The sequence below is a fragment of the Aptenodytes forsteri genome, unplaced genomic scaffold (assembly GCF_000699145.1).
Source record: "Aptenodytes forsteri isolate BGI_AS27 unplaced genomic scaffold, ASM69914v1 Scaffold93, whole genome shotgun sequence".
Taxonomy (NCBI): Eukaryota; Metazoa; Chordata; class Aves; order Sphenisciformes; family Spheniscidae; genus Aptenodytes; species Aptenodytes forsteri.
The window spans coordinates 4,753,330-4,765,227 of record NW_008794665.1 but is presented as its reverse complement, the minus strand read 5'-3'; the positions used below and the strand labels follow the sequence as shown (position 1 = coordinate 4,765,227).

At 41.6% G+C, this 11,898-nt stretch overlaps 1 protein-coding gene across 1 annotated transcript; it reads left to right on the top strand.

Annotated features, from left to right (window-relative positions):
* Positions 1-211: 211 nt before the first annotated feature.
* Positions 212-10,144, top strand: LOC103894207 (alcohol dehydrogenase class-3). Its single transcript, XM_009273546.1, has 9 exons — positions 212-282; positions 3,379-3,480; positions 4,429-4,570; positions 5,188-5,275; positions 6,077-6,296; positions 6,877-7,137; positions 8,104-8,239; positions 9,164-9,302; positions 9,843-10,144. The coding sequence occupies exons 1-9, from the start codon at positions 223-225 to the stop codon at positions 9,865-9,867; spliced, it is 1,173 nt and encodes a 390-aa protein (XP_009271821.1). The 5' UTR covers positions 212-222; the 3' UTR covers positions 9,868-10,144.
* Positions 10,145-11,898: the final 1,754 nt, after the last annotated feature.

Here is an 11,898-nt window from a genome sequence, read left to right as displayed (position 1 = left end):
GAGTCCTGCCCTGCCCTGCCCTGCCCAGCCCCGCCCCGCCTCGCCTCGCCTCGCCTCGGCGCCCTGCGGCCGCGGCGCTGGTGACCGGAGGCTTATCCGGAGCCGGGTATTGCGGGCCCTCGCTGATTCGTTTGCTCCCGCCCGAACGCTGCTGTGCGAGCGTGCAGCGCTAGCGAAAATCGGGGTGCAGGGGTTGGCCTGGCGTCTCCTTACGCCTGTCTTATGCGTGTAAGGTGTGCGGCAGAGATCGGTGCCGTTATTTATGCGTGGGAGGCTCCTGCTGTAAGTATTTGCAGGATTAGGAACAAAAATACATGCATTGCTTCCTGCCGTGTGTTATAATCAAACCCCGCGCACGTTTTCTGGAGCTGAGGGTTCCGCTTGTGTGCTTAGACCGGTGATGGAAGAACAAGCAGAAGACCTTGAGCTTGCATGGTTTCCTATGGGCGTTGGACAGGTGTGACTTCATAAGCTTGAAGGAAGGGGAAAACACATCGCTTTGCACACAGGGCTGGGAAGGTGTTGGTTCCTCTGTGCACATTCAGTTGCCACAAGGCAGTAAGCTTGTAAGTACTGCCAGCTGAGATGGGTGGGTTGGGTGAAATAGTTAAGCACAGTTCACCCTGTGTGTTCTTCCTGTGACTGTTGAGTGGGAGAAGAAGGAATGGGGGCATGTTTGGGAAGAAGCCACTTTGCAACAAGAGCGATCCTTGAGGCCGCTCTCCAGCAGCGGTGCCAGTCCATTTTCAATACAGCTGGACCCTGCTTGCTCTCAAAACCATTGACCGGCAAGTTTACTGCATTGCTTTCAAAACATCACGATAGTCCAAACCTACTTAATACTGCTTTAATTTCAGCTGTTCAGTGCCCTGGGTCTGAGCAGGCTGGGTGGTCTCACTTGTCCAGATGCTGAAGGCTGGTCTGGGCCAGCAGAGGGTTCGGAGTGGATAGGGCAGCTTCTGTCCCTGCCGAGAGCTCGATTTCGTCTTGAGCGAGATAGCTGATCATGTGTGTAGCTACAAGCAACTCAACAGTTGTGCTCCTGTGCTAATATATTAATAGAGAAAATGAAGAACTAGTGAAAGTTGGGGCTTTTTTCCAGTTGTTGGCTTCAAGATTTTCAGCAAAGCAACAGCAGAAAGCTTTGAATATCAAAAGGTCAGAAGATGGGGCTTTTCTGATATTCACTCTGAATAGTCCAGGGGCCTTTATGGCTGTATGAGCTGGCTGCAATTTCAAAAGCAAGCAATTTCAAACTTCTTTAAAAGTTTCTGAATCATAAGTTATTATTTCAAAATATGCTTCCAGATGTGTCCTGTTTTAGGAAGATCAGAATTTATCCCGTAAGGAGACTTAACTTTTCTCCCCTCTTTAATCCTGTGCTTGACTAAGCTTGTGGAAATTCAAATTTTAGGAATGCGCAGTCTCCTGTGCGAGAACAAGTGACTTCATGAGCGGAGGGTGAGGGATGGATTGAAAACCAGTAAAAGATTTACAGCGTTATGGCTCCTCTTGGACTTTGTGCCTTCAGTTTAGATTTTCTGGCAGAATCTTTGGTACGTTTAGAGATTATGACCGAATGCCCATACTGTGACTCCACAGTTAGTTACTACGTCACATTCGGTGCGCTTCTATAATATTTACCCTGGTAATAAAAAGCAGGGCAAGGGGAATTCGTGGTTCTAGGTTAAGGGTGTTTCTGTCCAATCTAGGCCCCTGCCGGCTGTAGGAATGAGTACCTGTCTTCTGTTAGAAAGCTTCAGGCCTTTTAGGGTTGGCAATATTTGTTTTAGCAAGTTTAAGCCAAGGTAAACATCTGCAGTTCTGCTATTACAGGTACAGTGAGGGTGTTAACTGGTTCTGGCAAAGTCCGATACTGTTTACTGTATAACAAAAATACTACAGAAAGTCATAAACTACCCATTATTTTCTTGCCAGGTGATGAATCGGACCTGGCAAGCTCAACAAGTGGTCTGGGCGCTGTTACTTCTTCCAGGCAGTGAAATTTCAAAAAGGCTAGATGACTATATATCTGGTCTTGGGAATTTGCATTAATCCCCTTTCAGTGATTTGATGGGAACACCACAGCTAGTTTGAACACACAAAATGTCATTTTCTTATATCGGTTTATAGTGCATGCTATGAAATGCTTCATATTTCCAACTGTCATAGCAATGGTTTAGACCTTGTTTGCATGGAAGAAAATCAGTGCAAGTCTTCCAGTATAAGTGAATTATTCCAAAATACATGGACACTATTCTGGCGTAGATTGCGAAGAGATCTCTTCCAAAGCAGTCTAGTCTGCGACAGCATTCCTTGTCAGGTTTTATGTAGATAAGGTCTTGAATTTGATTTCACAACTTGTCTGTGTGTCCTGCAGGAAGCTATTGCATATCACATTTGCTAAAGGATGTTGTGTCTGTCGGAAAGCAAAATTCAGATTATTTGAGACCCTGTCCATTTTATCCTGAAGGACAGACCAGGAGTCATGCTTTGTAAAACTGCCATCTAAGGGTACTCCAGATGCTTACCCTTCCAGTACCTGAAGCTGCTCTGCATTGTGTGCTGTAATACCTGCTGGTTTCCTCAGTCAGTTGCGCATATGTACCTGTTGATAGGCTTGGGTTTACAGATCCACAAATCCTGCTCTTTCATCTGGGCTCTGCACCATTTTGCTTGAAAATTTTCCTGGGAATTATAGGTGTGATTGCAGAGCAGGATTTGTCACGGTGCTGAGAGCAGTGAATGAAGACTTGCTAACAGTAATCCATGCAGGCTCTACAGAGGTGTTAGTGCACAGTAACTTGCTGACGATAACCATGTAGCAAAATCTCTCTGGTCCCTACACATCACTGGAGGGCTTTGCATGTCAGCTGCATGCACGTGCATCTCCTTGCCAATATCGTATTTGGAAGCCATCCTGATAAGGAGCAAGAAATTCACTCTTGATGTGGGTCTCGGACCATTATGTGACCTCCAGTTCGCTTTCTGAATTTTTTTAACTTCAAACACTGTGCTTGAGGAACACATCTCGAATGCCAGTCTCTTATTTTAAACCACTATTTTTACTATGCAATCTTTCCATTCCTATTGCTCATTTCACTGCAGTATTTGAGTATCTCCTAAGCACTCCTGGGTTTATTATATTTTTTGCTCAATAAGAGAATGACATCCAAATTTCAGATCTTGGTTTACTCATTATTATTTAGCTTCCTGAAAGCAAATGTAGGGCAATTAAACCTTTGTGTTGAAATTACAAATTTCAGATGTGGGATTCTTTCCAAAAGCCAGTAGTGTTTCTCTCATTTTCTCACTTGGCTGAACAAGAATTACTTTAAATGAACCATACAACAGATGTCCTCTGTTGTTGTCTTTTAGGTTATTAAATGCAAGGCTGCTGTTGCCTGGGAGGCAGGTAAACCTCTCTCTCTTGAAGAGGTGGAGGTTGCTCCACCAAAAGCTCATGAAGTTCGTATCAAGGTAATTAAATCAATTGTTAGCTGTATGCATTGTATTTTGGGAGACTAAGTATTAAAGCTGAACAGTTTGTTTACCAACAGAAGAAATGTTGAATGGATAGCATTAGTTCATTAGGATCTCAGCTGGCTTTACAAAGAAGAAAATTACGGTATTTAGATCTTCTGTTCATGAAAAACACTTTTAATTTCTACTGGTGTCACTTCACAGTCTGGTCTAAAGATCATGGCTAGTCTTGGGGATCAATTCCAGTTGTTACAGACGAAGCTTCCACAAAACATCTGAGCTAGGAACACCTTTGATCTTGTTTGAAGGGCAGCAGCTTGTGACCTGTTGCAGCTGTGTAACACACTGGATTTTACTTCAGTCAGGCCATAAGTTACTGGCTGCTGAGCTGTGATTGGTCTCTTGGATTCCCCATACCCAAGTTTCTGATTTGATCAGGACTTTCCAGTAGCCTGTGTCTGCCAAAAAGTATACAGTAAGGTGAAATTTATCTCTGTGGAAAGGGTCTCTGCATGGTGCTTAAGACTTCAGCTGGATTTATGCAGTACTGAGGGTTCTGTGTGGTCTCTCTGGTCATTTTACCTTTGAGAGACTAACTTATTTCAAATCTGGGATGCCAGCCTACTTTGAGACGACTTGGAGAACTGATTTCTAGCTTTAGGAAACCAGATGTCATCATCTGCCCGTTTCAACGTCAGAATTTAGTTGATGGAAATGAGAAAAGATGTACTATCATGATTTTACTTTTTCAAAGTAAGAAAAAGTGCCTTGTCTTGGCACTCCTGTGCCTTGCCAGGAGTGAAAGTAGGTTGGCCATATCACAAACGCTGCCAGGATTGGCAAATTTGTCCCGGCAATTGTTCTGAATTTCTGACCAAAGGGAAGTCTTTAGATCTGTGCTACTATTCTGTTCTTCAAGGTGCCTCAGAATATATATTTCTTCAGATAGTTGCCACTGCTGTCTGTCACACTGATGCCTATACTCTGAGTGGTGCTGATCCTGAAGGATGTTTCCCTGTGATCTTGGGTCATGAAGGAGCAGGAATTGTAGAGAGTGTTGGGGAAGGAGTAACAAAAGTAAAGCCAGGTAAGAAAATGTCTTACAAGTTTTCTGCCTTCCTTACAAGTGTTACTTTACTACAAGGTCAACTGTCAAATCGGGCCACTGAAATGCTATATTGCAGGACTTAATATAATGTCTTATTCTGGGGCGTATGCCTGTGTAGATTTCTCTTGTCTGTGAGATACAACACTAACCTATTCAATGTGCTCTTGGTTTAATGCTTGAAAGAGCCCAGCATACCAATTTCTTACTTGAAATGGGATCGATATAGTTAGAAGAGGTTGGTTGGTTTGTTTTCAAGTGACAGTTGTTACCTGTTGGTTTAATTAAAGGGCTTAAAAATGTTTAATCATGTTGTTCACTGTTGATTTGGGGTTGTTCAGTTTTACAGTAACATTCGTATTTGTTCTGGAATGATGAACTTCTGATCGGCTGTCTGCTCAGACATGAGAAAAGTGTTTTATCTAGCATTCTCTATAAACAATGCTACTCTATACTGTACATGGTTTTTAATACACAAAGAAGGTTTTGGGTGAATACAAGCTCACATAAAAGCCATGAAAATTGAGTAACTTCCTTTTTTTCCTAATGCCTTGCTTGACTTGATAACTAGCCACAGAGTATTTTTTATTTTTTCTTAGGGGACACTGTTATCCCTCTATACATCCCCCAGTGTGGAGAGTGCAAGTTCTGCAAGAATCCTAAAACAAATCTGTGCCAGAAGATAAGGTCTGTATGCTTTTTATTTTGACACGCAGTATAGTATTTGTTCAATGTATACCTGTTCTAGTTAACTCCTGTCAATTACTTTTGATATCTTCGAAGAATAAATCTCTTGATGTATCATTTAATGACTTGGAAAGTACGTATTTTAGGGAGTCAGTTATGCACTACTTTCCATTTTTCCTTAAAATTTCTTTTCTTTTTTGTCCTTAAATAAATCTGTTTCTCTTTTCATGTGTGTGAAGGTGTAAACTGCTAGCTTGTGTTCACAGCTTTGAAAACATAAATGCTCAGACTCCATATTTAATCCATACTTAAGGGAAGCGCTTCAGGGAATTTAGCTCTTGGGAGTTAACACCAAAGCTGTCAAGTGGTACAGAATTATACAGAAAGCTCTTTTTTTTCCTTAACACCTGCTTCACAGCTAAATTTCCAGCTTCCATTCTGAAAAAAAGTCTCCCAAACCCAAACAAAAACTCCAGTGACATAGTTGACAGGTGCTATTCAAGGGAAGTGTACTGAAGGAGGTGAAGACAGGGGGGTGTTGCACCGTGGCACAAGCAGTTAGCATTGGTGGCTAACAAGATCAACATATTGATAATTTCTTTCAGTGCTTCCACGGAGGAATTAACAGCATGAAGTTTTAGGAGTTTAGCATCTAATTTCTGTGAACTCCTGGATTTACTGGAATGATTAAAAAATAATGGTGCGAGTATGCAACTGCATCTCTGCTACTTAATGGATACTGTGTGGTGAGAGTATTTACTGCTTAAGACTCTGACTGTACTTTCCTGTCTTTGCCTTAAGAATTACTCAAGGGAAAGGACTCATGCCTGATGGTACCAGCAGATTCACCTGCAAAGGAAAGCAGATTTACCACTTCATGGGGACTAGCACCTTCTCCGAGTATACTGTGGTGGCTGATATCTCAGTAGCCAAGATAGATGCTGCAGCACCTCTCGATAAAGTGTGCCTGCTGGGTTGTGGCATCTCTACTGGCTATGGGGCTGCTGTTAACACTGCCAAGGTAAAGGCTGTGGGTGCCTCTGGCTTTTCTCTGTAACTATATCTGAGCCAAAGTACACAGGTAGCTTAGGGACTAGATTAGGACTGTAAACATGACGTACCAAATTTCTGTTTCTTCTTCCTCTTCAGCTGATGAAGTTTAGCTGAGAATTTCTAACTTCTCCATAAAGCCAAGTCAGGTTAGAAGAACCTGATGTCCTTTAGAGAAAATCCAGGTAGAAGATTCTGCATCCCTTTTGATACCAGCTATGTATAAATTACTTTTCCAATTCATCTTAGTCTTGCTGCAAGTCATTCTGATAGTTTGAAGCTCAGGGTGAGACAGAGCTGGTAGGTGAATGTGCATGAGTCTAGGGCAGGTTCTGGGAATTGAGTCTTTGGGCAAAAAGAAAAGCTTAGTACCTAAAGAGCTTTTGGGTGAAATTTCTGTATAGTTTCCCTTATCTAAGTGATAAAGTCTTGTAGCCATGTATGATTTGCTTCCATGTTTCCTTCATTACAGACTTCTTAACCTGTGTTTCCCACTCATGAGGAAGGATGAATTTTCTCTGTGTTGCTCATGGCTCTTTTCTTATTCCTAGGTGGAACCTGGCTCTACGTGTGCTGTCTTTGGTTTAGGAGGAGTTGGGCTGGCAGTTATTATGGGCTGTAAAGTAGCAGGAGCATCCCAGATCATTGGCGTTGACCTTAACAAGGATAAGTATGCCAAAGCCAAAGAGTTTGGAGCTACTGAGTGCATTAGCCCTCAAGACTTCAAGAAGCCCATACAGGAGGTGCTGGCTGAGATGACCGATGGTGGTGTAGACTACTCATTTGAGTGCATTGGTAATGTTGGAGTCATGGTGAGTGTTTGCATTAACAGTAGTACGTAGAGGGAGGGGATAGCTAGCTGCCACTTAGTTGTTCAGCTAAATAGCAAAATGAGCTGCTTTCTCATTACAGAAAACATGCCGTACTAATTTATTTATTTTTTCAATAGTAGTGATAACTCCTATGAATAAAAAGGCCAATTTACATCCAATCCTAATTATGTAATGAAAGCAGATGCTATTTCTTAGGCTGACAACAGCACTTACAATTTACAAACTTTTTTCCTTAATGGGAGTTGTTTGAAGTCCTGAGGTTTTCATATGTTGACAGTTGAAAAATTAACAAAACCCACATAAAATATATTATACAACGAACAGTAAAATCTCAAGGACCACTCACTATTTCCCTAATTCTGCAAATAATGAATTTAACCTTTGGAAATGCAGAAGTGTTAGTGAATGTAAGGCTAGGTTTTTAGGAATTACAACAGCATTCCTAACTGTCAGTAACATGGTCTACATTGTCTCTGATCACAGTTTATCCCAACTCCCAGTGGGAGTTCAGAGTGACTTCTCTGGAAGCCAGATGGGATATAGAAAGAGCAAAGTGACTCTTTAAATTTTCCATGGGTTTAGGCTCCTTATACTGTTAATGTCACTTTCAGTGTATTTATTGTTCCTTAAATACTAGAATCATAGAATCATTGAGGTTGGAAAAGACCTCTAAGATCATCGAGTCCAACCGTCAACCCAACACCACCATGCCCACTAAACCATGTCCCTAAGTGCCTCATTTACTCGTCTTTTAAATACCTCCAGGGATGGGGACTCCACCACTTCCCTGGGCAGCCTGTTCCAATGTTTCACCACTAACTAACTAACTAATCACCACTAACGTGGTGATTCATTAACTGGGGGAAAGGAAGTGCAACCTGTGCCAGTCTGGGCAGCATAAACATTAGCAATAAACGCTCTGCTTTGTCCTATCCATCTGTGAAGAGGGCTGCCTTGGAAGCCTGCCACAAAGGCTGGGGAGTCAGTGTGATAGTCGGAGTAGCTGCTGCCGGTCAGGAGATCTCCACACGGCCATTCCAGCTAGTAACTGGGCGGACATGGAAAGGGACTGCATTTGGAGGTAACTCTCTTTTGGTATGGGGATAAAAATAATTTACTACAGGTTAAAGCTGGGAAGAACACACCGCCTTGCTTTTCCTTGTGCAAGAAATGTAGTACTGACAGGCTATTCATAAATGCTGTGTTGACTTTTAAGATAAAGACTTTTAAAATCTGATATTCCTACAGACAGGCTACAAATAAACATATTGCTATGATACCGCACATATTTTGAAGAGAGAATGTAACTATATGCTATTCAGTACTAAAGGAGTGGTGTTGAGGGATTGCTTTATCACCGAGTGAAGGTTTCGTTCAGTTTGGTCCAGTGAGAGGACCTAGTCTTTGGGGAGATGGGAACTCACATAAACATGTTTGTGTTGCTTAATCACTAAGCAAATTGTGGGGCTAACGTGGGAATGTGTTATAAAGAGCTTTAAAATAAAAAGCAGCAAGTGCTTGATACACATTTTCTGCTGTCAAACCAAGAACACGTTGAGACTTCTACAGCTACTGATAACTTGGGGATTTGGTAATTGCTGAAGTTCATGGAAGTATCCAAACTTGATGTTACTATTACACTGCCCTTTTTCCAACTAATAGAAAATTTAGCTGGGTTATAAAGATATGTAGAGGGGCTGATAAGAGATGCCTCATGCATGCTTTCCTAGGTGAGGGCTGCTGTGATGTTGAATGCTGAAGTACCTAGTGAAAGGTTAGTGCACTTACGTGTTTGGATAATGTGTGCTTTTGCCAGACCTAGCTGTCCTCTTGCATTCCTTACTCACTGCCTGCCTAGAGCAGGAGGGACAGACATGTCACTGATCTCAGTTCCTTTTCATATTTACCACACAAGTGTGCGTATAAGGGTTGTATTTTTTCTCTCTCTCTGTTTTCCAAGGTGGGTGGAAAGGGGAAAAACAAATGCATGCTTTCTGTCTTTCAGGCTGGAAGAGCGTAGACAGCGTACCGAAACTGGTGACTGACTACATGTGCAAAAAGATCAAGGTTGATGAATTTGTGACTCACACCCTGCCTTTTGACAAAATTAATGAGGCTTTTGAGCTGATGCATACAGGAAAGAGGTAATGTTTGTAATATTGAAAGGTGTAGAAGACGTTTCTTGATAAGACTGTCAAAATACAGGTTTCCTGCCCACTGTCATGTTTTAAACAGGGAGGATAAAGGCTGACATACACCACGCACATTCATTCTGAGATAAACAAATACAGTTTCCCTGAGCTTCTAGGCTTTATTTCTACACGACCATGTCCTTTGAAACTAGTAGTGGAAGTTACTTAAAATTCTCCAAACAGCCTGTAAATATTAATGTTCCTGATCAATATTCTTGGCTAGCTACTGAAAACTGACACTCACATAGTTTGAAAAAGCTTCCATTCGGAATATATGTTACTGGGGGAGAGACTAAAAAAAAAACCCAAAGATAACAAGCATTACTAACTCACTTTTAACCAGGATTTTTAATAAATATTATAGGCATAACTTCATTCTTAACAAGAGAGAGAAGTTAACTTAAAGTATGTCTCAGCAATGAAAGGGAGGGGAGAGAAGGGGAGAAAATGGACTTCCTGATAACTTTTTTCCTTTTTCTTTTCCATTTTAAGCATTCGAACTGTCCTAAAGCTTTAGAGCCAAATGTGGACCTTCCAGTTTGCCAGCAACATGGTAACTGTCCTTTTATAATGGAATTTCTGATAGAGGGTAGAATCAAGCAAATGAAAACTCACCGGGACTAGGAAGATGATGTATTTTAGGGTGAGCATTCTGAATATTAAATAACAAAATCGGTAACCACTGAATAGCATTATATAATTAGCACTGGTTGTGGAACTTCTGTTTCTGTACTTGTTCTTCAAATTCAATAGTGCCTAACTCAATCTACTTAATAAAAGCATATTTCTAAACAGAGTGTTGGAATTATTGAGCATTAAGACTGTGACTATGATTGCTGTGTCTTACTGTTTTCCTCTAGTGATTTTACAGTAAGCGTGTACATGACAGGAAGAGCATTCTTCAGAGTCAATAGCGAATTATGGGGGATTCATTACACTAGGCAGTTTGCTAAGCACAGCTGGGTTGAGAAGCACCATTGATGTGCTGTAACTGTACTGAGAGAGTGGCAAGAACTCCAACAGCTGCAAAGGTTCGGAGGCTGTTCTAGGACTACAAAGGATGTACCATCCAGCTCTACCTTGAAGCCAGCTGTAAAGCAGAGTGTGGTTGGATGTATGACTTAAGTGTCCAGGTGTACCTGTGTTCACTTGGGAAGTCTATATTCTGCCTTACTTCCTATTTGGCTCATTACAGTAGCTGTAGGCAGGCCTGTTGTAAAGATGATAGCATAGACTACTCTAGTCACCTGCCCTAGTGGTGTCCTCCAAGACTTCAGTATCATCGTTTTGCCATTTCCTTAAATTTACTGGCAATTGAAGCAGCCTTTGCAGCCAGCACTGCAAAAACAAAATGTGGGACGGTTACCTCTATTTAGTCAGAAGCGAGATCATGCCATTGAAGCAGGGAATGTTACTATTAGAGCAACAGTCTGCTCAAGGGGTGCACGGGAACAACAGTAAAGAGCATTGTGTGATGAAGGCTTCAGGGGTACTTGGGACTTGTTTTTTGTTTGTTTGTTTGTTGGAGGGAGAGGGGTTAAGTCTTAATTTTGGAGTTGCAGGTTTTTTTCTTAACTACCGTTGAAGTGATCTGACTGGATAAAATTTCTTTGAGTTAAAACCTGGAAGCAGTGCCACAGGTCCAGGAAAAACACAGAGGAACAGCAGAAAACAGACTGCAAAGCAGAGGCAGAAAGGCTACCCACTTCAAAGTTTTATACATAAAAAGTCAGTGCTTTTCAATGAACCAAGGACACTGATTAAGAGTGAAGTTTCACATTTTAAGGGAGCCTGGTCAAAACAACTGTTACAGAGAACTCTGAATGCAAACAGTAATCTTACTAGAAGAAATTCCTTCTCACCACTAACAGCTACCTTACCCCAAGACACTGCTATACAACTGGGACAATTACATCTTTTCTGTTTGTCTTTGGAAAAGTATCCCTAGAGCATTCTGAAAATAGTCGAGGTACCTGCATATCTAACTTCATTTCAGACAGAGTAAACAACAAAGTTAACTCAGCTCCTGTGAATGTCATAAGAACTCAATTTTGATCATCCAGAAGAAATAAAAAGTGAATTTGTACCAGGAAAACAAGCCCTCCAACACAGCAGTAAAGTGATTCTCAGTACCCTGCAGCTCCAGAAATGCTGGCTGAACATCAGAGAACTCAGTAGAAAACCTGCAGTCAAGCCATTCCAGCAAGAGTACTCTATAACTGCAAGATGGTATCAATAGAATATTAGCTCAACATCTTAGCAAAACCACCCCCCAACTGGATCTAACAGATTTAAAATACTTATACTGTAACAGTTGTTCCTCTAGGCTGCACAGACTAGATCAAGACCATACAATGACATTGTCTGCATTACATTATTACTTTAGAATCATAGAATCATTGAGGTTGGAAGAGACCTCTAAGATCATTGAGTCCAACCATTGACCCAACACCACCACCCACTAAACCATGTCCCTAAGTAAGTGCCTCATCTACACGTCTTTTAAATACCTCCAGGGATGGTGACTCAACCACTTCCCTGGGCAGCC